General features: G+C 38.3%; 6 protein-coding genes across 9 annotated transcripts; 3 read left to right on the top strand and 3 right to left on the bottom strand.

Moving 5' to 3' along the window:
* Positions 1-2444: 2444 nt before the first annotated feature.
* On the top strand, positions 2445-3264 carry LOC9328986. Its single transcript, XM_002892878.2, has 2 exons — positions 2445-2722; positions 2828-3264. Exons 1-2 carry the CDS (start codon positions 2478-2480, stop codon positions 3024-3026), a joined length of 444 nt encoding a protein of 147 aa, XP_002892924.1. The 5' UTR covers positions 2445-2477; the 3' UTR covers positions 3027-3264.
* A 3615-nt stretch (positions 3265-6879) lies between these two features.
* Positions 6880-8383, top strand: LOC9326253. Of its 2 annotated transcripts, none has more exons than XM_021012464.1 (3): positions 6880-7474; positions 7894-7992; positions 8116-8383. In XM_021012464.1, the coding sequence occupies exons 1-2, from the start codon at positions 7063-7065 to the stop codon at positions 7971-7973; spliced, it is 492 nt and encodes a 163-aa protein (XP_020868123.1). In that variant the 5' UTR covers positions 6880-7062; the 3' UTR covers positions 7974-7992; positions 8116-8383. The 2 variants fall into 2 exon arrangements, with proteins under 2 accessions (XP_020868123.1, XP_020868122.1); XM_021012463.1 differs by having other exon boundaries at positions 6928-7474; positions 8109-8383.
* Positions 8384-9158: 775 nt separating this feature from the next.
* On the bottom strand, positions 9159-11369 carry LOC110224870 (putative pentatricopeptide repeat-containing protein At1g16830). Its single transcript, XM_021012462.1, has one exon. It carries the CDS (start codon positions 11079-11081, stop codon positions 9246-9248), a length of 1836 nt encoding a protein of 611 aa, XP_020868121.1. The 5' UTR covers positions 11082-11369; the 3' UTR covers positions 9159-9245.
* Positions 11370-11465: 96 nt separating this feature from the next.
* On the bottom strand, positions 11466-13177 carry LOC9328985 (reticulon-like protein B23). The gene is made up of 4 exons (XM_021012465.1): positions 12896-13177; positions 12119-12260; positions 11867-11936; positions 11466-11708 (listed from the first exon to the last, which is right to left on the bottom strand). Exons 1-4 carry the CDS (start codon positions 13060-13062, stop codon positions 11620-11622), a joined length of 468 nt encoding a protein of 155 aa, XP_020868124.1. The 5' UTR covers positions 13063-13177; the 3' UTR covers positions 11466-11619.
* Positions 13178-15032: 1855 nt separating this feature from the next.
* LOC9328984 (protein FAM32A) lies at positions 15033-16436 on the bottom strand. 2 transcript variants are annotated; one of them, XM_021014905.1, is made up of 3 exons: positions 16377-16436; positions 15588-15742; positions 15033-15486 (listed from the first exon to the last, which is right to left on the bottom strand). In XM_021014905.1, the coding sequence occupies exons 2-3, from the start codon at positions 15733-15735 to the stop codon at positions 15200-15202; spliced, it is 435 nt and encodes a 144-aa protein (XP_020870564.1). In that variant the 5' UTR covers positions 15736-15742; positions 16377-16436; the 3' UTR covers positions 15033-15199. The 2 variants fall into 2 exon arrangements, with proteins under 2 accessions (XP_020870564.1, XP_002890189.1); XM_002890143.2 differs by having other exon boundaries at positions 15588-15745; positions 16377-16418.
* A 146-nt stretch (positions 16437-16582) lies between these two features.
* On the top strand, positions 16583-26774 carry LOC9328983 (helicase SEN1). 2 transcript variants are annotated; one of them, XM_021011364.1, is made up of 22 exons: positions 16583-16896; positions 17033-17417; positions 17617-17733; positions 17824-17903; positions 18021-18167; positions 18272-18420; positions 18509-18639; positions 18743-18865; positions 18972-19045; positions 19481-20059; positions 20159-20267; positions 20394-20531; positions 20876-21169; positions 21319-21589; positions 21686-22815; positions 23061-23463; positions 23601-24517; positions 24599-24664; positions 24739-24864; positions 25016-25254; positions 25344-26392; positions 26500-26774. In XM_021011364.1, the coding sequence occupies exons 1-22, from the start codon at positions 16769-16771 to the stop codon at positions 26529-26531; spliced, it is 6687 nt and encodes a 2228-aa protein (XP_020867023.1). In that variant the 5' UTR covers positions 16583-16768; the 3' UTR covers positions 26532-26774. The 2 variants fall into 2 exon arrangements, with proteins under 2 accessions (XP_020867023.1, XP_020867024.1); XM_021011365.1 differs by lacking the exons at positions 25344-26392; positions 26500-26774 and having other exon boundaries at positions 25021-25163.
* The last annotated feature ends 38 nt before the right edge of the window (positions 26775-26812 follow it).

Here is a 26812-nt window from a genome sequence, read left to right as displayed (position 1 = left end):
AAATTTCCCGTCATGTGATGTGAAGCCCCTGTATCAAGGATCACATCTCCATATATCTTACCAATGAGCTTATCAGAACCACCATTTGATTTTTCTTTCAGCATTTGAGATAGCGCTTGCAACATTTGTTCTGGAGTGAGCTCCGGAGACGTCGCAACATTTGGATTCTGACTTGTTGCATACGCAACATTCACTTGTCCTCTTCCTCTCCCGCCGGAGTAACCACCACGACCGCCTCCTCTGAAAGAACCACGTCCACCTCTGCCTCCTCTCTCAGAGAACCACTCGGGATAACCCACAATCTGCCAACACGTGCTCTTCTCATGACCGGACCTTCCACAATTGGAGCAAGCTCGATCACGGGTTCTGTTTCCGCCTCCAGTCTGTGATGACTGAATCCCGAAACCACCTCCATCACGGCGAGCTGCACTTGACTCTCCGGTCTCCCGTCGAGTCAAAAACCCAACTGCATCTTGCTGCTGTTCACGAACTTTTGCAGAATTCAACCTATCTTCCTCCCGAATGATTTTGTTGTAAACTTTTCCAAGATCTGGCAGCACATCCGCCTCAATGATCGCAGTCACCACATGCCCAAATCGAGACTCGTCCAAACCCATCACAAATTGATGAACTCTTTCATCTTCTCTCTCCTTCTCATAGGCTGCAGCCGCATCACAAGTACAAGCTGGTGGTGGCTTGTAAGTTTGCAGCTCTTCCCACATCTTCGCCAAACGACCATAGTAATCAATCACCGCTTGTCCCTCTTGCCTACACGAGGCCAACTTAGCCATCAACTGATGCACACGAACTTTGTTTCCAACAGAGAAACGCTCCTTGAGATTTTCCCACAACTTGTGAGCATCGGTGATAAAAGTCATTGTCGACCTCACACGCGGCTCGATCGACGTCCTCAACCACCCAACAATCATTGAATTCACGCTTAGCCACGACTCCAAGTCAGCATCTCCTTCAGACGGCTTCTTCAAGGACCCGTCAATGAAACCCGCCTTCCTCTTGGCTTGCAGAGCATTCAACATCTCTGTAGCCCACTCGTTGTAATTATCACCCTTCAGCTGCACCGACGTGATCATCACCCCTGGATTATCAGAGGAGAAGATCGAGTAGGGGGACATGGCAACTTTCTCTCCGGACACGCCGGCCACAACCATCTTCTTCTTCTCGTCGTCTCCCATCTCACGAATCAAGAGAAAAACACAAACAGAAGAAGAAAAGAGCTTTGAAAAGCAAAACTTTTAAAGCAAAGAAAATTTAGAAGCTTAGATCGATTAGAAGGATCTAGTCTCTGATACCATGTAGAATTGTATGAATTGTGTGTCTTTATTCATGAACGGCTTTACAAAGTATTTATACAAGAATGATAAACCCTAAAATAAGCTTGCCGACCAAGCAACAATACAAGTCGGCTTTTCTACGAGTCGGTTTAACGACTAAGGCCTAGAGCCCAATATACAACCCAATAAGTTTAAATATCAATACATAATCCTTTCAGTGAAAAAAAAAAAAATATAATGTTGAGTCATAATATTAAAAACAGTTATTAATAAATAAACACACAAACGTGGTTACTTGTCTTCGTGCTCTTAGTTCATTTTTATCTAATCAAAACAAAGGTGTATAAGTCTCGTCATTTAACAATTTTTTTAGTCAGAACGAAGTGACTTTTTCGAGCATTTATCTATCGCTTAAACAATTTAACAAAGTATATAAAGTCTGTTGATGAGATGTTAACATAATTATAAAACACGATAGTCTCTTGATTTTCGAATTTGGAAATATAATAGTTAGTTATAATGACTATTAGTACGTTGGAGTACCGAACCAGTCTTTTACCGGTTTTTTTTGGAAAAAAATATCATTTAAATCATCAATTTATTATTTTCGTTGGTTTAAAACATGAAATCTGAATTTGGTGATTTAAATCTTCAATTTATGTGGATTTGGTGATTTAAATCCTCAATTGATCTGTTTAGCTATTTAATAATGTGTCTCAATTGACTTTGTCAATGAAAATTCATAATTAAATGAAAATTAACATAAAATTAAATATTTAAATCAGCAAATCTAAAATTCATGATTTAAACTAATAAAAATGGTAAACTGAAATTTAAATGACATTTTTCATTTGTTTTGTCGTAGTATAATTTCCAAAAGAGATCGAAACGGTCGGATCGGAGTAAAAAGAACCCCGGGTTGCTCAACCAATAAACCGGTCCGTTCTTAATTGAAGAACAAGAAGTAATCTGAAAGAGTGAGAGAGCACGTGTCTCGGTGCTCCATGAGCCACCTAATTCACGTCGGTATTTTTGTCGTTTCATGGTTCACGCGTTAGACACGTGTTATGGCCACACCATGACTTTTCTTGCCGACTTGCTTGGCAAACTCAAAACATTTATGTATATGTAAAGTTTCATGAGCTTCTTTTACCAAATTAATTTTAAACAGAGAAAAACATCAGAATGGCTGAAAAAGTAAACCCTGGGCAAGTTTTTAACCTACTATGCATCTTCTCGATCTTCTTCTTCGTCTTCGTGTTATCAGTGAATGTTTCGGCTGATGTCGATTCTGAGAGAGCGGTGCCATCTGAAGACAAAACGACGACTGTTTGGCTAACTAAAATCAAACGGTCCGGTACAAATTATTGGGCCAAACTTAGAGAGACTTTGGATCGTGGACAGTCCCACTTCTTTCCACCGAACACATAGTAAGTACATATATACTATCTTTGTTTGATCGGAGAATATTTTGTTTTGAACTCAACGAGCCATTTTTGTTTTGTTTTTTTTTTCACTCTTTTTTTTTTGTATAGTTTTACCGGAAAGAATGATGCGCCGATGGGAGCCGGTGAAAATATGAAAGAGGCGGCGACTAGGAGCTTTGAGAATAGTAAAGCAACAGTGGAGGAAGCTGCTAGATCAGCGGCGGAAGTGGTGAGTGATACGGTGGAAACTGCGAAAGAAAAGGTGAAGAGAGTGACGAATCAGCCGGAGGGTACGGATGAGCTATAAATACGCTGTGGTTTTTAGCTTATGGGTTTTACTTAATCCCATAAAATAATTAGTGTGTTTGTTTCAATTGAAATCAAAACGACAGAGTTTTGGGGGAGTATATTTCCACATCGTCGATGTTTGTTTCTCTTGTTTGCATTTTGCATCACATGGTTTCTCTGTATACAACGACCCAATCCACATCACTTATTATCGTTCTTCTTTTTGTCATGAATATAATGATATTTCAGATTTTACATTTCAGCAGATTAATAAATTTGGGATTTGATAATGTGTTATTGCGTTAAGGATTTGAGAACTCATAAGACATGACTCTAAAGTTTAGACTTGGAGTTAAGACTAGAATATACGTAGCATATAGACATACAGTCAATAAAAATGGTTTTGTCCACAAATGGGGATTAGTCTCGTATGCTCTAATTAAAGTTATAGCCTCACCTAAACCACTGACCCAAAATATCTAAGACGATCGTAGTCGTAGTTAAAGATATAAGACTATCTATATGAACCGGGCCTTGTGGCCTAGTGGTAAAGGGGTCACAATTGTGACTTCTGCCACCAGGGTTCGAGGCACGGCCACTGACAGGTTTACATAGGGGAATTGCCAGTCTCGTAGGATTAGTCTTTGGGCCTAGGAAGCCTTTGGAAGATCCGTGGTTATTAAAAAAAAAAAAAAATAAGACTATCTATATGCTGATCCAAAATATCTAGTTATCAGTAAAGGCTGGAAATATTATATCATATTTTTGAAAATATTCCCTATTAATCTATTATATATATCTAAGACTATAAAAACCATGATTGTGATATGTGACGGTGATTCAATTAGTCCTCTTGCTGAAATAGATACTTTCGAATTTCGATCATGTTAGAAGATATTTCTTTTTTTTTGTCGGAATCATGTTAGAAGATATTAAAATAGTGATCAGACGTATTAGCTGTGGAATCATTTTCACAGTTTTTGAAGTACGGTAAGAAATATAAATCAATTTTATATCTTCTACGTACTTTGGATATTATTTTCATTCATACAAATTTGTATTACAATTATAAAATTCATTAAAAAAAAAATTATAAAATTCATATTCATTTTCTAAAATTAGATTGTCCTAGGATATATCTATATATACATTTTTGGATCACAATTAGCAAATAAATCCTGAAGTTGAAAAGTATTTACAATGACATGCCATTAGCATTAATTATTTAGATTTGTTTTATTTAAGTAAAGATTTTTAATTAAAATTCATTTCTCATATATTTAGAAAAAGTCTCTACAAAATCTTTTCTTATCTATTTAAGTAAAGATTTTGAATTCAAATATGTTCTCAACAATTTACCAAAAATCTCTACACAATCTTTTTAAAAATCTCGACTTAGTTAACTTCTGATTTTTATCTGCAAAAAAAAAAGTTAATTGTAAGGAGTGATGTAAAAATCGAGAATGTTGATACTACAATTTCTTCTACTTCTTTTTTTTCATATAATGAAAATTATTTTTTAGGGATATTTTCTTAAACCTCTAAACAAAACAAAGGGTTTCAAAAGATAGCTTCTCTTTTGGCGGGTCGACCCGCAAACCCGCAATTCTCTATGGGCTTATCCGCATGAACCTGCGACCCGTAGTGGATAAAAATATTATTCAAAAAAAAATAACAAATGATGTTTAATTTTATGGGACGGGGTTATATGGTGCAACGGGTTTAGATCAATATTAATATTAAACAATATACTATGGATGAAATCCTAGAATTATAAATCAAAATTTAATTATAAAATCAGAAACACTAAACAAAATAAACAATATTAACAAAACAAATACAACTTAAAATTGTGCAAAATTATATTTTAGTTATAAAAATATCGACCCGCGGTGTACCGCGGGGTAAAATCTAGATTTAGAAGTTTAAGGAAGAAAAATCTATTTAAAAAAATAATAGCTCCGCGGTGTACCGCAAGAAAAATCTTTCTCCTAAACTGAGACAAGAAGAAGAAGAAAGCCAAATGTCGTTTAAGTGTATATATAGATATACCATTTAAACCTAAAACACAATTAATATACTCAAAACTATTAATATAGATATATGGATGGTACATTTATAAAATAGGTCGAAATATTATATTATACTCTCTATTAATAAACAAAACTAATTATATTTAGATTTTTTAAAAGAAAATTATAGCCCCGCGGTGTACCGCGGGTTCAAATCTAGTTGCTTAAATCATTCTGAAATGGTTTCATCCATCTGGTCAGACCAAAAAAAACCTAATCGCCGCCTCCGTTGATCAAAGTCAAATCTCGCCGTTGATGTCTGAGACCGGCGTTGGGTGGCTTCCATAGCACCGGCGCTGGTCTCTTTTCCCTTTGTTTTGCTTTTTCTTGGCTTACTCTTGCTTATTTCGGTCTCTGCTCGTTTAGCAAGGTTTAGGGTTTGGTCGAGGAATCTGGCCAGTTTGTGTCGGGATTATGGTTGTTGGGGTGAAAGAGACGACAAATCTTCTTTGGAGATGTCTCAATCGACTCAGCTCGTTACTTTTGTCCCGATTTTTGCTAGCTGGTTTGGCTTTGTTTGTGGCCTCTGTCGGCTCGCCGGTTTGTTTCTGGCTTGTGTTCTCACTTCCTTGTTTTCGATCTTGTGAATTGAAGGCTGTTTCTCTTTTGTTATGGTCAGATCTCTCTCTGGTGTGGTCAGATTTCTCCTTGTCTTTGTTTTTTTAGTTTGTCTGCATTGTTTTTGGCCTGCGTTTGGTGTTTCTTCTTGTTTGTTGCGAGTGTGTTCTTGGATCTTGCGGTTACGGTTGTAACGGCTTTGTATGTGGGTTTATGGTTTTAGCGAAACGTTTGGTTCCGGATCTGTAGGATCTACGGTGCTGCTCTGAGAATTATGCCATTGTTTTACTGAATCTGTTCCTTCTGCTTTGTCGCGCTTGTGCTTACTGTCTCCAAACCGTTTCTATTGAGTATGTTTGGGCTTTAATCGGGTTCAGTTCAGCCTTTGCTCTTCTTTCCGTTCCCGGTCTCCTCGTCTCAACATTTGAATCACATTGGGTTTGTTTCCTTGCTAAGAAGAAGTTCAGTTTTGTTTGGTTGGATCGATAGACCTCAAAATTTTCAGTTCATTCTTCTCCCTGATGTTGTTCGTTGTGGTTGTTAGCTGTCTCGGTTTTCGAGTGGTTGGGCCTTTCTCCTTGTCCTTTCTTTCATGTTCTATTGTGATAGGATCGCCTTTTGAAGGTTTCTAGTTAGACGCTAGTGGACACAGCAGTCGTCAGCAGCCGTATTCGGAAGTGTGCTCGAGGTTCCCTTAACTCTTTTGTCTCGCTTGCAGAGTTATGAAGTCTTGGTTCTTGCTTTCGAGAGATCAGCTCTCATCGTGATAGGAGGAGGTAGATGTTATATTCGGGTTGGCCGCGGACATCCTTGGTAAGTTTCAATCGCAGGTGCTTCATAAGTTTTGGGTTTCTTGTTTTCTTGGGTCTATTGTTTCTTTTAAGGTTAATGCCTTCTGCTTCTTTCTTAGTTTTTGATTTCGGCCTCTTGCATTTGTGGCTTGAAATCTTTTGCTTTGTTCTACTATTATGTTTAGTTTCCCTTCGTTAAGGCTTAGCTTCCGGGGAAATCTCGTCTTCCGCCGGCTTTATCTCCGGGGCTTTCATGTTGTCCGCCGGCTTTAGTTTCTCTTTTTTAGGCTTTGTATTCCACTTCAAGATCAATAATAAAATTTCAGATGATAAAAAAAAAAAAAAAAAAAAAGAAAAAAAAAATTGTCCTAGGATATAAAAGTCTAAACCATGGGTAAACTTCCTAATAATCCGTGGTTTATCCATAGTACTAAAAAAGACAGCTAATTTAGCTAAGTCGGCTGAAAAAGTAAAATAAAAAATAAGTATTTATTTGTAGGTAGTAATAACAAAATAAGCAAACAAAATATTACGATAAAAAGGGAGAGAAAAAATAGCTCTGTCTCGTCAGCATTATCCAAAACATAAAATTACAGCGTTGAAACAGAAACCGATCTCGTCGCTGTTTCTCTAGATGATGATGGCTCGATCTCTATCTCGTTCACTTTCTCTATCTAAAGGCCGTTTCGCCACCGGGTCATCCTCTCTTCCCCCTTCGTCACAGCTTGTTTCATTCCGATCTCAATCTTCCGATCGTCGGGTAGATCTGTACGAGATTGATACAGCCGCGGCTTCGCAATCGCCGTCGGATCCTTTAATACAGAAGCTAGAGGACGCCGTTCACCGGATATTTGTGCGCCGAGCTCAACCTGATTGGCTCCCTTTTGTTCCTGGTGCGTCTTATTGGGTCCCGCCTCCTGGATCTGGATCTCAGTCTCATGGAATCGCTCAGCTCGTTGTGAAACTCGCGAATCCGTTAACCCACGAAGAATCTTTATCTACCAATTCTTCTCATGGATGGCCTTCCTCCGATTATTTCCTTAAAGGTTTGATGGAAATGCGATTTGATGGATAATTGTTTTAGTGGTTGTTGATAATCCAGTTTTGCGATTGGGGTTGGAAAATGTTCTAACTTTCTCTATAAAGCTTGGATTGGAATCTTCAATATGTTGATCACATTTGAATTTGTTCAATTTTTTTTTGTCGAATTTGAGCGTTCAGATGATTGAATTAGTGGCAGATTTAGATAATGTTGATAATGCTATGTCAATCCTAAAGTTAGTCATTGCTCGATGTTGTTACAGGTTCTGAATGGGAGATCATAGATATGTGATTTAACATTTGAGAAATCTTTAATCTAGGCAGAGTGGTACAGGTTCTTAATAATAGTTGTGGTGTATGAGAATCTGATTTTTGTCGGTCATTCATTGATTTGACAATATTGTTTTGTTCATTGGGTTTTTAGGTGTACAACCTCAATTGATGGAGACCAAGACCGAGGCAGCTTCAAATACTGAGTCTCACTCCGAGGACGAGGAAGCGTAAATCGACACTACTTGTTTGGGTGAGTTTTTTTTAACCAAAACTATAGTTATGACCTTGATGGAATCACATTTATATATCCATGAATCTTCAAGTTCTTATGATTTTGTTGGGTTTCTGATAAGAGAAAGATTGAAGTTTGCAGGCTCTTCAGGATCTGTAGATTGTCAAGATTACGAGCTGCCAAATATCGGACGACCAAAAGCAAGTGCAAAGACGTGAAATAGACGACCATATTTCTATACCTGATCCCGAAATGTGGAATATCGAATAAGAGTAGTTGTTGTAGGCTTGTAGCATGTCCCTCTGTTTCTCTTTTTCACAGTTGTTGTATATATCTCTGTTTCCTTGCTCTTTCACTTATTTAACAAAGAGTTTATGTTAATGGAATTGGAAATGAGGCAACTACTATAGAGTTTGATTTCTATACAACGAAAAGAAACAAAAGATACTGCCGATTAAAGTATTACAACGCCTTGTACATGATGTATTTTCCTCAAACTCAGCCAAGAAATAGCACAATTTGTTCCATTACAGTCTCTTGTCTAGCGTTTTGTTCCAACTCTTAATCTCTCTGGTGCTTGTCGAAATGGGACTTTCCAGATATCCTGTGATCAAAGGTTGAACTACGTTTATGGCTGCTTATGTGAGGATGGAATCTACATCAAGAAGCCCCCGCAAAATCTGGTTGACCTTGAGGTTGCTTTTGAATAAATTTTGTTCCAAGAAGGCAAGAATATTGGATCAAGCTATCTTTATGGTGAGCAAGTATTCGGGATGTTGTTAGGGAACTCACGTCTCATAGAGGAAGAATTGGATTGGACTTTGGAGACGGGGTTTATAGAGAGCAGATGCAATGAAGCATGGATATATGATAAGCTAGTGCGCAAATTTTTGATGAAGCAAAAAGAAATGTCAAAATCCATGATTTGGCCTTTTGGATAGCATATTTGAGTCCATATATATGAGTTATGAGTTTAGTTTCATTGTGACTTGAATTTGGATTCCACAACGGAGCTCCAAAATATTGAATTACTCAGAATGGGACGATGAAGCTACTAAGCAGCGGTTTGCTCAAAACCACTAATGGCATTTTCCCCCTCTCATCTCTCACTAGGACATTTTCAAAATCTGAGAAAATTTCACTAGTACATCTACTGCGAAAACAAAACATCACTATCAGAAAAAAAGATTTGAAATTAGATTTTTCATTTCTATAATACAGTCTATAACAGAATTACAGCGCCAATTTCACATAATACATTTACCTCAAACTCAACCAACAGAAACAAATAATTCATCGTCGGAATCAGAAACATCCATGTTCTCTGTAAATTCCGATTTCCATTTCTCAAAAACCGATCTAAATTCAGAAAAGTCTCCCCGGTATCGAGACAAGAGACTAAACACTTTAAACTTAGTATTAGGATCCAACTCAACTCCTTCCTCGATGCATTCCCTCAAAATCTTTTTCACTTTCTCAGTCTCCTTCTCCTTGCACAATCCAGATATAATAGTCCGATAAGTTCTTCGATTCGGAAAAATCCCATTTTCTTTCATGTCGGAACACAGAGAACAAGCTTCATCGATCCTTTTCGCGCGCATAAGTCCCTTAATAGCTACTGTAAATGACACTACATCTAAAGGATACTTCTCCAAGATGCATCGTTTAAACAAATGAATCGCGGTATTGTATCTACCAAGCTCTATAAGACTGTCGATTATTGCAGAATGAAAATGAGCACCAAGATGTTTGTTCTCCCTGGTTATTATTTCATACATCTTAATGGCAGCGCGAGGTGCTCCTCCTCGACAAAGCGCAGTAAGATACACAGTATATGTATAACAATCCAAAGCTAAATCTTTGTTAGACATGATGCCGAGTACTTTCAACGCGTACGAATAGTAACCAATCTTGCTGAAACAGTTTGAGAGCAAGTTTCCAGTAACCAGATCAAAATCTGTTCCTATACCATGGGTGATCCTAGGAACGAGATCGAACTCCCCTGACAAACATAGACTAGACAGTATTGAAACAAAAGTATACTGATCCGGCACAAGTTTCCTTTTTTTCAAACTGGTGAAAACGTTGCGAGCTTCTTCGAATCTTCCGAGTCTTGTGAATGTGTGTATCATCAAATTGCAAAGAACAATATCTGGAGCTAAACCTTCAGATTGCACTTTACTTAGCACGGTAAACGCTTCTTCAACCATTCCTAAATCCACAAACCCTTTGATCAAACTAGTATACGTCACAAGATTAGGAAAGCAACTGATCTGAATCATCTTATTGAACAGATCAACCGCCTTTTGCGGTTCTCCTGAACGAAAAAAACCACTAACCAACATACTCCAGACATTAACAGACACAGAGATTCCACTACATATCATCAATCCAACTACTTGAAACGCTTCAGCGACGCAGCCTGTTCTACAGCACAGCCTAAGAATCTGCCCAAATCTCTCAGTGTTAGGATAAAAACCTTCTCCAATCATTCTCTTCAAAACTATCTTCACACAAACCAAATCCCCTCTACTGCAAAAATGACTCAATGCAATATCAAAACTAAAGAAATTTCGAAAACGGATTCCTTCAAAAATTTCCAGAGCTCCATTAACAAGATTGACTTTGAAATTGACATCCATCATCATATTCATGGCACGAGTGTTGGGCACATATCCAAAACTACTCATGCCAGTGTAAACCTGAATAGCCTTATCATAGATATGGCCACGCCAAAAGATTTCCAGCAATAACAAAAAAACCCGAGGCTTAATCTCACAACCATATACTTTCAACTCCTCTATGATTCGATCAATGCTATAGTATTCACGAGTTAGCTTCTCAACAACACCAACCATGTGATCAAATGCTCGATCATCGTGGAAGTAATTGTTCTGCCTCGCGCACCAGAAGAAGAAATTCAAAGTTTTGAGATCAGATGGAGATTCTCGTAAACACGAATACACATTATCGTGCGTGAGTGGCTTCGAAGCAATACTACGAGGCCCAGCAGTATTTTCCAGAGAATATTGACCGTGAACTGAAGAGAAACTGAGTGTGTTAAGGATTTTCTTCCTCTGCTTCACCCAATTGCATCTCCATAGCATCTTACTCGTGACGCTAAGATCCTAACCATGAAACGCGTGTTCTCGGGAAAGTGAGAACTTTTCTGGGAAACCCAGTTGAGATCGAGGACAAAGTTTGCGACTTGGAAAGGGAAGACCGCCGGCAAGGTTAATGAAAGCAAGAAACGGCAAAAGGGTTTTGGCTGGGTTAGAAGATTTAGGAGGAACACTCGAATTTACGGCTGACTATACCGAACTCGGTTCGGTTCTTTTAGATATCGGTACACTCCGGTTTTAGGTTCTGCTGTTCAAGTATTTAATTTGCTAGTCAATAATCCACTCATTTCTTACACTTTGGAGAATCTAGTGAACATAATAAAACTTTCACTAAAATTTTGTAATCATCCTCTTAGTTAAGATTGATAATTAAATCAGATTTAACTACGATTAATATTTCTACATTTAGGAACTGCAAGCATTATTACAACTATCCAAAAGCTATGATGAACATGTAAAAGTGGGAGAAGGACAAAGAATATAACGTTTAGGACATTGTGTATCAGAACTCTGAAACTGTTTCTCAATCCAAAATCTCTCCGTTTCTGCGGTTCAATACAGAGTTTCCAGTTGAGCTCTGAAAAAGCATGGAGAGGCAGAACAAACATAGTCCTGTTGTGGACAGAAGAATTAACAGAGTCAGAAACAGTGTATCTGCAGATTCGTTGATATACATTTTATACCAGGAAGAAGAAGAAGAAAAGTATCCTAAATAAATATCGAAAGCATCATTCCACATTATGGTTAAGAGTGAACCATTATGCTTTTACCTGCATAGGCAATGGTCACACCCGATATGATTCGTCCTAGAGCTGCCAAGAAGTAAAGACATATCACAACCTGGGAGACAGAAACAGGCAAAGATAACAAAATTTCAGTTTAGAATTCTGCCACCAAGTATAAAATCAGAGAACTGCGTTGCATTGGTGTTATATACTTTTCCCATTCATGCAGGCACCCCGGTGATCGAAGAAAACTAGCTCTTCTAATCCAAAAAAGGAAAGAAACCATAATGCACTTGCCTTAACAAAGAGCCTCTTGTCATGTCCTGTTGCTGCAACCCGCAGAACGGATTCAGCTGCTCCAACAGTATTAGCTAAGCGCGCAACAATGTTACAGGCTGTGTCCTGTGATATTTGCCACTCTAATGGATCCACAGGTACCCTTCCCAAAAAATTTAATACTTTGTTAAATCATGTGGCCTTATAAAGACTGCAAGAGTCTTTCAAACAGTGAATCATCAAAATCAATTATATTTATAAGGTTGATGAAAATGATAGAATTATGAGAAATACACAGTAAAAAAACAAAACAGTTTCCCCAAAGCTCATGGTTATGAAGATCAAAATCTGTTACATTCAAAGAAACAAAAGATTGAGCTTTATAAATAATGTGACCTATAAGAATGCAAGAGATCTTTCAAACAGTATAACATCACGTCAATAACACTTTTATGGTTGATTACAGAAGAGAATGAAAGTAATAGAATGATGAGAAAGAGAGAGTCAAAACACAGCACTTCCCGATCAAAAGTGGGATAATATTCACAGAAACAAGAGCTTGAGGTTCCTTATGTTGAAACCAAAAGCAAATCAAACAAAATAAAACCTTTTCATGCCTCGTGAACACGTGGAAACTAGCAAGTAGCATCACAACAACAATTCACACGATTATATGAAACTAAACACAACAAAAGCTCACTCAGTTTGAATTTTAAACAGATCAAACAGCCAAACAATAAATTTCACAATTTGTCACAATAGATCGGCAAATTTTAGGAGGAAATTTGAGAAACTTACGAGACATTGAGTTGACGAAAAAGAAGGCCGAGAATGGCGAGTGAAGATAAGAGAACGATGAGAACGTCGGAGAGAAGGGAGAGCAGAGTCGCGTTGCGATTAGCGCAATGGTGATACACAAGCGTCCCGCTTAGCAGCAATCCTATCGCCTTCCCCATTTCCCCCATCTCTTCTCTCACAAATTTACCGGGAACATTTTGTTTGTTCCGACATTTCTCTTTCAGATGAAACAGGGACGAGTTTCGGTCCGGTTCCAATTTGGTTATTTTGACTTTGGTTGAGAATCAATTTTGTCTGGGTTAATAAGAAACAACATTGGGCCAGTTTGGTTTAGGCTAAAATCGAAGTCGATAACGAGTACAAAACAACTTATTTCCATAATAATTTAATTGGACAGTTATGAATTTTTTTACTGAAATTGGCGGGATGAGCCAGGCCCGTGCAGTAGTGCAACGCATGGGCGACTCACGAAAACCCAGATAGCAAGCTATCTTGGTGAGCTTTCTCCCTTAAAAAATAGAGTTAATATCGTGTGGGCCGATGGCCCACATATCAGATATTAAACTGATAAGAACAGATACTACACTTGATCTTAGCCAAAAGGCCGAGAAAGGTATGATTTGGAAGTTGGATATCAAGTGTCTTTTATAACTATCGTGGTAGAGCGAGTGTTTCTTATGTTAGCGATGTGGGACTTTAAAAAAACAAATTGAATGTACGAGAGTAGAATGTGGATACGTTAATTTACCCGCCTCTGTAAATCTTAGATCTCTTCTTCTGCTTCGTTCACTGGTTACGAACTTACGATCTCTATCTCTCTTTCGATGTTTCTTTTTGATCGAAGTCTACATTCTATTTGAGCTTCTTTATGCTGTTTTGACATTTCTTTTCTCCGATGGAATCAATTTTTCCGAAATTAGATTGGAATTACATGAGTGTATCACAATGTAGGTTTGGAACACACAAGGTTTGTGTTGGCTTTTTTCTTGAAATGGTTTGGTTTGTACTTTGTAGCTATTTATAAATATTTCTGCTTCAATCTATAGCCACTACCAGTGGAGCTTGGACCAGGAATATTGGGAAATAACTTTGATGGAATTCAGTTTCAGTTGGAATTTTAGAGATTTAGATTGGAATTTATAGCCACTACAAGTTAGAGATTCTAGCTTCTCTCACTATTGCTGGATATTTATTCTGTTAATATCACAGAGTCCTTTGAAGACTATTGCAAAGTAAAATTTTGAAATGTATGACTGTCTTTGAGAATACTCTGGTGACACACCATGTTGCCTTTCCTCCTGAGGCCATGGGTAATATCACTTCTTAAAGTAAAATAACTGTTTACTTCTGAATGAATGTGACAGCTATGATAAATTCTGCCCTTTCTACAAATCCGTGTGGATGGTTATTCATTTCTACAACTTGGCCAATCAGGTATTGATCTTGAGTTATCAACTTTTTTGGCGTGCTTCTTTTGGTTTTTGAAAATTTTATATATTTGTGATCGATAACACAGGCTGTTTAGAGAGTAGCTGGAGTGGATGGATGGTCAGAAGATTACTTACACTCTCATCAAACATCGCTTGGAGATCTTTTCTACCTCTTAGTGTAAGCAAATCTTCTACCGATGAAGCTGTTTTGTCGGTTAGATTTCGTTTAGAAAAGAAATCGAGATCTAAACTTAAAGTTTAGTTTATTTTCATCACACAGGTTTCAGAAGTTTGAAAGATAAGCAAGCAGTTTCCAGTAAGTATTCGAGCATCATCACAATGGTATAATGCTGCGTCCATGAATCCAGGTTTTGAGCCCAGAAAAAGAAATAAGTGGTTGTTGTGTTGCCTCTGTAAAAATATTTGATCTCTCTTTCTCTCTTCATGGTTTCATTTGTTTGGTGTACAGACAAAAACAATAAAGATTTTTGTACTCAAACTCAATAAGAGATACCCAGGAGGGATCATCATTTCATTTGGCCTATGATATTATTATTGCCTTAACTAATAATAGCCAATTTGTCAAGTATATGATGAAAAAATGAGTACTCAAGATCTTCATTGGGTATATATAAGAGCTTTGGTGCTAATTTGTAATTATGGTTCAAAAGGGTTAATTATCCTCACAAACTTTTTTATTAAGGAAATTGAGAAATGCAGAAGAAATATTCCAAGAAAATGTGTTTTTGACATTACAGATTGGCGATCACATAATTGAAAAGTTATAGGGACTACGCATAACCGACATCCAAAGTAGTTGTTTAACAATGCCAAATAGATAAGCAGAGTAAAACAAAGCCAAGAAGGTATAATATTAACCAGGTCCGACTTTAGGGATATCGTAGTGCTCACTCATGTTAGCCAGATACTGATTGAAATCCTCAATCCTGTTACGGTGAGATTTGTTCGCTTCCTTAGCTAGCTTCTGCACATCCAATCTCTGTTTCTGCTCTATGTATCGCCTTTCTGCTGGCGTTAAGAGATCATCATCATCGTGCTGCTGCTGCAACTTCGCATCCTCGCTCGCCTTATCACTCCTGCCAAGTTCTTCACCTTCTTCTTCTCCTTCAATCAATTTACCCAATGCTTCTGTGCTTTCTCCTATAACCAAACCCAAACAACAATATATTGACTTTCCTTTGTCGATGAATGTTAATATACAGATTAGTCAAGGTTATGAGAAGAAAGCTGTTGTTTCTTACCTTCTATGAGTTCATGTTCAGTAAATTTAAGGGCTTGTTCTTCCTGTCTCTTATGTTTCTTCTTCTTCTTTACTCCACCTGCTTTCACATCCAAAGCCTTCCCTTTTAGCTTTAGCTTCCCACCAATAACATTGTCGTATGCCGACATCTCTTGGCTGCTAGTCAGAACACAATACCACAAAAACATAAATTTAGGTTTACATACTGGAATCCAAGAATGGAGATTTCTAGAAATTCAAGTCTGAAGCTTTTTCATTGACGGGGCTCATTAACAGACAAAGACTTTGCCACACATTGATCAGTTGCAACACAGGTCCACAAAACATAAATTTTATATTTTTACAAATTGGAAGCCAAGAATGAAATTTCAAATTCTGAAAGCTTGAGAATTGGTGACTTCTTTGAAACATTGATAAGCAAAAACAACCTACCCACTTAGCAAACGGAGAGCAAATATCATCAGTAAACATATAATCAAAATTCATTGACAAGGTTCCAAAATCTCTAAGCCTTTCTTTCTTTTCCCCTGTGTATCGACAAGAGATCCTAGAACTAGGACTTGAACACGAATCAAGCTTATCAATCGAACAAATAAAGAGCCATTACATAACCCACATAATTAGCAAAGGAGACATAGTAGATCTATAGTGTATACCTAATAATCAACAAAGAATTCATAGCTACAAAGCATACTCTACACGATTCCCATATAGAGAAAAACATCAGAAATTCAGAAGCATGAATTGAGCTAAAGCAGCTAAAGCTCAAAACCCTAATCAAATCAATCACCTGAAATCGAAAGAGGAGGAGTTGCAGCAGAACGCGAGGAAGAGAAAGAGCAAGAGAAAAGAGGAGATCTTTTTTACAATAATATAGGATTGTTTTGAATTTTTCCTTCATAGAAAGCCCAATAGGGCCCAATATTGTTTTATTTTTCCATATAAAACGATGTCGTGTCATTGTTTTACTACGCTCGCTTTTTTTCCCCACTAACAAACAGTAAGGGCTTTGAAAATTGGTTTTCCTCTCAAAATCGAAGAATTTGGGGAACGAGACCAGAAATTCGAATTAAGCCATTTCAAATTGGTTCTCCTCGATTCCTTCCTCTGTAATTTGGAAACCCTAATTCCCGTCGCCGGAACTTTTGACTACGCCTTCTGTTTGTTGATATTGAGAGTAAAATGTTGAGTAAAGTCTCCCCAAGTGGAGAGCTCTTGAGCCGGTGGAGGAGAATCGAGGAAGACGAAGAGGAGAATGACGATTCTGATCCTTCCTCAGTTCGGCGTCTTAATCAGCGCAAAGAACAATGGTTCCTTCTATATCTCTGTTTGCTCTGAATAGTTCACTGTTAAATCGATTGAAATCCGAAAATCAGACAAAATTTAGCTATTACATTGCTCGGATTTCAGCTCTAGCTGACTGTTTTGTTTTATATCTTCCTTTAGGTTTACGGATGCATTCACTTTATTGATATCTTTGCCCAAGGATACTCATATATGGTGTGGGCATGGGGATGTAATGGGACCTCTTCTAGAGACATTCTACAATTACTTCAAAGATGATAGAGTTGATTCACCTCTCAAGGTCTTGTGGAAGAGAATCTCTGAAGAAATGCGGCTTTGTGCCCAATGCATTTGTCAGCACCATCAGACTCAAGAGATGTATGAAAAAGAGTATGAGTGCTCTTCTGTTGGTCCATTACTTGATGTGTTGCGGAAACTTGATGAGGAAAGGGTCACGAGGCACTTGCAAGAGATCAATTTCAAAGTTGAAAATGGAACTTATGATCCAGATCATCATCATGCGGAAGTTGTTAGTGTTATGTACGAGGTACTTGTAGTATATATGTGGTCTGCGATTTCTTAACATTTCCTTTTTGTTTCACTTGAATTATTACTGGATTGTTATTTTCATTGATGAATCATTTGCGTTACCGACTGACTCTGATGATTTGTATTTTTCTGTTTTCTTTGCACCCTGGGATTGGCATCTAGTAACTAGTAACTGTGAGCCTTTGTTTTGGTGTCAGGTTTTGATGTTTCCGTTCTTCTTTGATGATATGTCCTTATGCGCTGAGTTTGAGAAATTTATTGAGTCAATCGACAACATACACGAGCTTGCGTTTGCTGAGAATCAAGAATTTCCGGTCTGTTAATACCCAGAGGAGAGCTTCTTGTGCTTCTTACTAAACTAAATCTATCTGACTTGGTGTTTTCTCATATTTTATCCGTTTTAGGGTGTGTATGCACTCCTTTTTCTCAATAGACGGGTGCGTATAATTGGTTATCGCTTGGCAAGGGCCATGGGAAAGTTGAGGTATTTTCCCTTTTTTAATTCAGCAACTAAGTAAATTCATAGCTAGCTCTGTACTGTCTTTAGTGCTTGTGAAATTTTGATAGCTACCATGTATGATATTATCTGCTATCATGGCAGGTCAGCAACCCAGTTAGAGCGCCTCCAACCATTGCTCAAGAAATTCATTGGAATTCTGGAGATGGAGGGACTGCCTTCTGCGTCTCAGGAACCGAGGCCGAGGATTTATCTAGACCGCTCATCTATATGGCTTGGGATGACATCATTGTAAGAGTTAGTGACTAAATCTCCCCTTACAGTTTTTGTTCGTTTACTGTTTTTCAATATTTTTCTTGATTTGCTGATTCCTGAATATTTCCTGCTTCTTAAAGGCTTGAGTTCTTAGAAGGCCCTGCTTTTGAAGAGGGGATATTAGAGCCTTATCCCATTTTTGTCGATACAGTGTTGAATCACATAAGTGGTGATTCACCTGAATTTTCGCTGGCTGTTAATTGTCTAAAAGAGCTATTTAAGACACTTGGTATGGTAACTATTGTTGTTTTGTAAAGTAGCCAGTTTATCTTGAAGCTGTATATTCTGTTAGTTGACACATTCCCATATGATGAAAGGTTGTAAGCTCTGGTTTAGGTCTACCTTGTCCCCAAGTGTGATGCGTAACACATTGTTGGGTCAGTGTTTCCATACAAAAGCTGAGAAGATCCACAAAGCCATTTTTGATCTTTTCCAGCCATTATTACAGGCAAGCTTGCATTAGTTTCTCTTACATATATGATTTCTCTAATGAGATTGACATGATTTCATTTTACTTACCTTGCCATATTATGCATATCCTGTTTGTCCAGTCCCTTGAGGCTTTGCGAGATGGTGAGCATGAAAAGCAACGTAGACACTTTCTCTACTTTCTCCTTCATCAGGTCCCAGTTAGCAGTAACTTCAGCCTTTTAGCAAGAAGAATTGGCCACAAGGTAGTTCTAGTTCTTTCTCACTAAGACACATCTGTAGCATTTTTTATCTTGGAATGAAGCTCCTATATTTTCGTATCTTCACTTAGATTTTTAAATTTATCTTCAGATTGCTCTTCTTATTGTACTCAGAGGATACAAGATGAACCCACCTTGCCCTCCCTTTGAGTGTGCACACATGTGGTTAGTACAACCGGGCCTATCTTTTGTTTGCAGCTGTTTGTTGCGTCTGTTACTTACTTGAGGAATTGGCTTTTCTCTCATCCTTGGTTTTGGATTTCTATCAAATACTTTTTACATGACATGAATGATATTAAGTAAGACGGTTCTAGTTTCATATATAATTTTTTGTAGTTGTTATCGTTTCTTTCTCCCCGCAACTTGCATGTTAGCTTTATATGGATGCTAGTTATTTATTGACAGTCCTATGTGGATAATACATAAAGTTCACTGGGATCTGCTTGCAGCATGTCAAGATAGATAACTGTCATGTTTTGAATGCTGTGTTTAGTGTATCTTCCCGTTCGTTTTGTATGTTTTGGCATATATTTGTTGGATGTTAGATAAGGACACTAAGTTTTCTTATAGACAATTCATGGAAGTCAACTGATTTGACAGGGGCCCATCTCTTGTGTCGTCGTATAAAGATTCTTCACTTCATATTTCATTGCGACAACCTGCTATTGATCTTGTCCAAGCTATCCTGGTATCTGATGCAACAGCCTTACTAGCTTCGCTGCTACGTAATAAGACTGGTAAATATATGGGCGATGAGATGCAATCTGACGATGATGACAGTAATCTCCCCTTTTCCCATATTGCTGAAGACGTAAGTGATCGTTCCTGGAGTGACTTTACCCAGCAGAGCAAAATTACTCTTGGGGAATGCAAAGAGTGGATGTGCATTCCGATGCTGTGGATTACTACTCTTACAAATACAAATCTTCTAAACCTCCCAGTATCGCTATCCCAAGCAGTATTTTGGGCTCGATCACGTTTTTGTTTGGTGGAATCTGAAAAGAATGATGAAATGACAGTTGATATCGAAACTTGGCTTTCATCTTCTGCTGTTGAAATCAAAGGCACGCTTGGATGGAAGGTAGCAACAGGATCTGATGACGGGGGGCCAGGAAAGGAGTCCAAAAACTCAGTGACAGTATCAAAGATGTGTCTTACATTGATACGAACATTGAAGAGGTACTTTTCCATTTAACTGTTGTGGTAGCCTGGTAAGAAAGATGCTAAGTTTTCTATTACGCTTTATAATGGTGAGGCTTTTGGGTTTTTATTTTGTAGATTGACCACTTGTTATCTGGTCCAAATGGGTGAAGAATGTCGAAAACAGTGGACCTGGGTACCAGGGATGGGAGAAACGTTCATCCTTTCTCTTTCAGACCCAGATGACGTACGTAACGCCCGTAATGATTGCTGTGTTTCATCATAAGAGATGATTACTTGATATTTATTACTTTCCGTTCTGGTTTAATTGTGTAAAGTTGACCAATGTTGCTAGTGTTGTTTTTGTTAACAGAATGTAAGGCAGTTTGGAAAGTCTATGCTGGAGCATGTTTCAAATACCAGAGGTCTGTCTTGTGGGTTGAAGTTTCTCTGCTCTCAAACTTCTCACCTCCTATTTGTTTCTTCCGGCGTTAGACATGTTTTACAGCAGGTAGGCAGCAGCTAATTTTCATTCAACATATAGAAGGATATGCATACAATAAGTCCTTTAACTATCCATTTTGAAGTTTGTCTCACGGAATGCAAGTTCATTAGTAATCTGCATTTTTCTGCTCAATATGTAAGAATATGTATTGTTATTCTTCATGTTAGTTTTTGCTAAGGCTACAAATCGTCCCACTCTTTTCCACTATACAAACTGAAAGTCTAGGCTCACAAACTACTATGAGGTTCAGACGTTCTTAGTGTCCACATTTTTCTTCTGGGAGATTTATCTCTGACTTGCATCTGTTATTAAATTGCTTATTTCTTTTTTTTTTCCTCTGATTTTGGCAGGTCAATTTGAGCTCTGTCCTTCAAAGCTTTCAGATCCTGCACCACTTTTTCTTTTTATTGTTCAAGTTGCTTAAGGAAGAGGAGGTGGCCATTACTGACGTGGTGAAGATTTCCGCAGGGGGGTTTCTGAGGCAACCTAACTTTAATGTTTTGCCTGTGAGTGAGGGCAGAAATCCCTTGAGTGCTACCCCGGAATTGCTTAAGTTTCAGTACTTTCTGGCAGAAGTTGCATGGGGCGTGATAAGGAAGTGCCTAGTTGAGGGAAAGGCTTTCATCAATCAAAGTCTTTGCCAGGTATTATTTGAAAGTTCTCGTAGTGAACCTTGGTTTTACATTTATTTCTTGTTCTTCATTCTACTGTCCTCTTCGGTTGTCATCTTGGATGTACTTCATATGAGTCGAGTCTGGTTTTTCGCTAAGGTTCCATTTATCTAATTTGGCAGATGACATGTGTACGTTTGCTTGAGATTCTTCCTGTCGTTCTGGGAAAACTTAGAGTAAGCCGTGAAGAGTCCTTTCATACTAGAGGAACTTTGAAAGATGTGTCTGGTCTTAAATGGCTTCCTGATCTCATTGATTGGGGAAGGTCACAACTTAAGGTTGTTGTTGCGTATTGGAAACGAGCATTAGTGGCTTTGCTAGACATCTTACAAGGATCAAACAGTGACGCTTGTTCTTCGGCAGTCCAAGCTATCAGACATGTTCTAGCCTCTGGTAAGTGGTTTCCTTCTTGTTAATAGTTTATGGCATCTTAGAACTATTTTTTCCCAGGTGATACAAGTCATAATGCTCTGACTCTTCTTAATTCAGATGATGTTGACATCGAGCAATTAGCAGAACAAATCTCACGCCTTGTTCCCAAGGCAAACGAGTACCAGATTCTCAAACCTGTTGATGTTGTTGGCAAAGTACAAGATAATATGATGGATCTAACAGTGGATGAGACAGAAAAGGAATCATTGAAGAATTTACCTAGTCTGCATAAGTCTCATCAACCTGACATCAATAAAACTCTTCCACCTATCACAAGCATCTCACAGGTCTCTTCTCTGAAGAAGAGTACTTCTAGTATTGATGCTTCAAAGCTTTTAGCGCCAGTTCTCTCAGAGAGAGATGTTACAGTTAGCTCCACGAATATTGTTAGGGATCTTCCCACGACAAACGCTGAACCAAGCAAGGCTGCTGGTATGAGTAGGGAAGCGGAAAAAAGACAGAATGTGGAAGATCCTGTTTCATCTGGAAACAGACCCAACTTAAAGGCTACTGATGAACTCGGCCCTCGTGGAACTTCAAAAGAGGCTCAGAAATCTGCGATTTCCAACACAAAAGGCATGGATTTGAGAAAGGTGGTAAATGAGACGGAGGCTGATCCACTGGACTTGGCCCTTAAATCTCTGAAACCGCAGTTATTACCCCTGGCAAAACCAGGGCCCATTGTTCCCAAAAGACAAGTCATTCAACTTTGTGCACCTGTCACTAAGAAATCCGATCGTTGGCAGAGGCAAGAAGCCGGATTTAAAAGATTCAGACCACCAAAGCTTGAAGATTGGTTTAGAAAGATTTTGCAAATGGACTACTATGCGATAGTGGGATTGGCGTCAACAAATAAAGATGAGAATCAGAATGTTGGAAAATTTAGGGAAGTTCCTGTGCGCTTTGGTTCACCTGAGCAATATATTCAGATTTTTCAGCCCTTGGTTTTGGAGGAGTTTAAAGCACAGCTGCAAAGTTCCTTCCAGGAGATATCATCACTGGAGGAGATATATTATGGTGTTCTTTCAGTGTTATCGATTGAAAGGGTTGACGATTTTCATTTTGTTCGTTTTATGCAAGACGAAAATGATGGATCCAACTCGAAAAGTTTCTCTGAGAATGACTTGGTTTTGTTCACGAAAGAGCATCCAGAAAGCAGCAATGTCGGTGTTAATATGATGGGAAAGGTATGTGGTATATTGTTTTACTTGCATGTGATTGATAAAGTAGAATCAGGAATGTATATGCTTGAAAACCATAAATATTACATTGTTACTCGACCTGATATATTCAGGGTGCTGGTTTGGAGATTCAGTGGAATTTAATATAAGATAGAGGGTTATTCCTAATGTTCTAATACTTTACATAGTTGTTGGATATATCAAACATACTTTGTAATGGGATAGAGATTACTTACCTTGTTGTTTCTTAGGTAGAAGGACGGGAATGGGATGACAAAAAACGGTCCAGCATTTTGAATGTACGGTTGTATCTTCAGAATGCATCTTCACGTCTGAATCAAGCTAGAAGAAATCTCTTGGAACGTAGCCAGTGGCATGCAAGTCGCATTCTCAACATTACATCCCAAATTCGCGAGTTTCAAGCTCTGTCGTCCATAAAGGATATTCCTATACTACCTCTGATCTTAAGTCCTAAGAGTGATTCTAATTATGATTCCGAAGTTAAAAGATCAGATCTGCGTTCACTACCACATTCTCTACAGCAAATACTTAAATCATCTTTCAATGAGAGTCAACTTCAGGCTATTAGTGTTGCTATTGGCTCATCCAATTTGATGAAAGCTTTTGACATTTCACTTATCCAGGGTCCACCAGGTTAGTCATTTTTATCTCTTTGTCAACACAGCTAATTATATCTATAATATGCTCTGGGAGAAAGAATAACATTTTACATTAATTGATTGTTGATGTTGGACTTTAATGAATGTAAAGAAAATTTGTTTGCTCTGTAGGGACTGGCAAGACGCGCACTATTGTTGCCATTATTAGTGGCTTGCTTGCATCCGCTTTACATAAAGCAAGTGACAGGGGAAATTCTGAACCAGATCATAGTTCTTCAACCTCTAGGCAGAGAATGAATCCGAGTGTCGCTATTGCAAGGGCATGGCAAGATGCAGCTCTGGCTAAACAGCTAAATGATGACGAGGAAACAAATAAAAAGATAGCAGAAAAGAATGGTAGAGGAAGGGTGCTGATCTGTGCTCAGTCAAATGCTGCAGTTGATGAATTAGTTTCAAGAATATCCAGTTTAGGCATATATGGCAGGGATGGGAAGATGTTCAAACCTTATCTTGTGAGGGTTGGAAATGCAAAAACTGTTCATCCAAATTCAATGCCCTTCTTTCTTGATACCCTTGTTGATCAGCGTTTGGCAGAGGAGAGAATAAGGATAAACGAATCTAAGAGTAATAAAGGTGCAGATTCTTCTGCATTACTGCGCTCTAATCTAGAAAAAATAGTTGATCAGATCACGCATTTTGAAGCGAAGCGTGCAAACATAAATCAGGAAAGTTTAGACGCCAAAGATAAGCCGGAGAATGAACACCACAACAAAGATGATGATGGCAAGCCAATGTCCGATGCGGAGCTAGGAATAAGATTGCGAAGGTTATATGAGCAGAAGAGAAAAATTTACAAAGATCTTAGTGCTGTTCAGGCTCAAGAGAGAAAAGCCAACTATGAAATGAGAGCATTGAAACATAAGTTGCGGAAGTCCATTCTTAAAGAAGCTCAAATAGTCGTTACAACTTTAAGTGGTTGTGGAGGAGACCTGTACAGTGTGTGTGCTGAATCTTTATCAGCCCATAAATTTGGTAGTCCATCTGAAGATAATTTATTTGATGCGGTAGTGATTGACGAAGCAGCTCAGGTAAATATTCAACTTGCTTGATGGTTTGGCAAAGGTGTTCTCGTCACAACTCATAACTTCTTTGCTTTTGTGGCTTCACAGGCCCTGGAGCCTGCTACGTTGATTCCTCTACAACTGTTAAAGTCAAGAGGAACAAAATGTATAATGGTGAGAATCGTTCACTTGCATCGATGTTCTATCAACTCCGCAGTTTTATTCAATAACATTGCCTATTATTACAGGTTGGAGACCCAAAGCAGCTTCCAGCAACTGTGCTCTCTAACGTTGCAAGTAAATTTTTGTATGAATGCAGCATGTTTGAACGTCTGCAAAGGGCTGGGTACCCTATCCTTATGCTTACCCAGCAGGTACACTGATTATTAGAGTTTTCTGGCCTTTAGATTTAATTTGGGCTAACGTGTTCTCTTTTTCATGTTAGTAAAATGATGGAAAGTTTGTTTTAAATTATAAAATTATATCTGTTTCTGAAAGTTGGGCTAACGTGTTCTCTGCTAACAGTATAGGATGCATCCAGAAATTTGTCGATTCCCGTCTATGCATTTCTACGACTATAAGTTACTAAATGGTGTTGACATGTCAAGTAAATCAGCACCGTTTCACGAGAGCCATCATCTTGGACCATATGTTTTCTATGATATTGTTGATGGCCAAGAGCATCGAAGTGGCGATTCTAGTTCTGTATGCAATGAACAAGAAGCTGAAGCTGCTGTTCAACTGCTTAGATTTTTCAAGAAGAGGTCATTAATCATCCTAAGCTATCTATTCACACATGTTTTAGAGAGTTATATGATATTACTTTCCTCACTGGCTAGCTTGATGCTTACAGGTACCCCTCCGAATTTGTTGCTGGAAGAATTGGCATTATAACCCCTTACAAACGTCAGCTTGCCGTTTTGCGTTCGCGTTTCACTGGTGCATTTGGGGCTCAAGTAACAGCAGATATGGAAATGAATACTGTGGATGGCTTTCAAGGCAGAGAAGTGGACATATTAGTGTTATCCACTGTAAGAGCTACACATTCTGATCCTGATGGGGTCAATCAAAGTCGGATTGGTTTTGTTGCAGATGTTAGACGCATGAATGTTGCTCTCACTAGAGCCAAACTCTCCCTTTGGGTTTTGGGTAACACACGAACCTTGCAAAGAGACCATAACTGGGGTGCTCTTGTGAAAGATGCAAAAGAAAGAGAAGTCATCATACCAGTTAAGCGACCATACAACAACATGTTTGGTGAATATGTGATGGAACAAAACCATTCTGAGAATCTTCCAAAGAATTTTCCTAAGCCTGAGAAACAGCATTCACGCCGCAAAGAACAGAGGGCAGAGACATCTTCTGATAGAAAAATGAGGAAATCTGATGGAGATTTTGTGCCTATCTCATCAAGAGGATCAGAGAGAAAGCACAGCAGACGAAACGTCAAAGAAGAAGCTTCTTCTCAAAGGGAAAAACAAGCTGCAAGCTGTGAGAAGGTAGCATCTGAAGAGACTCTGAAACGGAGCCATGAAAAGAAAGAAAAAATGAAAGGCAGAGAGAAAAGCAGTAATCCAGAGAATACAGATACAAATAGTTCAAAGAACGAAAATTCTAATGAGTGGAAGAAATCTAAGAAGGCTTCATCAAAGGTTGACAGTAGCAAGAGGGCAAATCCCATAGATGAAATTGGACAGAAAGATAGACAAATAAACAAAGGCAATGCTTCTAATCAAGGAGGTGTTGAAGATATGATATCCAAACGAAAGCAACAGCGTGAAGCTGTTGCTGCCATTCTCAATTCGTCTCTGATTCCTTCACATAAGCCCAAACCTCCAAAGCGACCATTGTCCCCAGGTTCAACCGCTGGCAGTGATACAAGACCGCCTAAGGCGATCAAAGGTAAAATTTCATTGCATATCTAACCTCTTTATGTTTTGCTTCAGAAGCTGATGTGCAATTGTAAATTAGTATGTTTTAATACTGAATTACACTCTTCTTATTTGCAGAGTCGACCAAGAACAACAGTAAACAAAGATAACAAACAAAAAACAACTGATTTCACAAAGGTTATTATTTCCCACAATCGTGAACCAGCTGCTAATTTCCGGTTTCATGGGTAAGTTTTATAGATTCCTCTGGCATCATTCATCATAGGTTCTCTCATGTACCAACTCTGAAACTAGGCAGTGGGAGAAATTTTTGGCTAACTTTTAGTGTTGGCAACTCCAATTGCAAAATTTTGTGTAAAGTTGCCTGCTAAGAAATTTTATTTTGCGGTGTATATATTATCTTTTATTTAGTAAAAGTAGTACATGCCAT

Source organism: Arabidopsis lyrata, assembly GCF_000004255.2.
Source record: "Arabidopsis lyrata subsp. lyrata unplaced genomic scaffold ARALYscaffold_1, whole genome shotgun sequence".
NCBI lineage: Eukaryota > Viridiplantae > Streptophyta > Magnoliopsida > Brassicales > Brassicaceae > Arabidopsis > Arabidopsis lyrata.
This window is presented reverse-complemented; position numbering and strand designations above follow the sequence as displayed.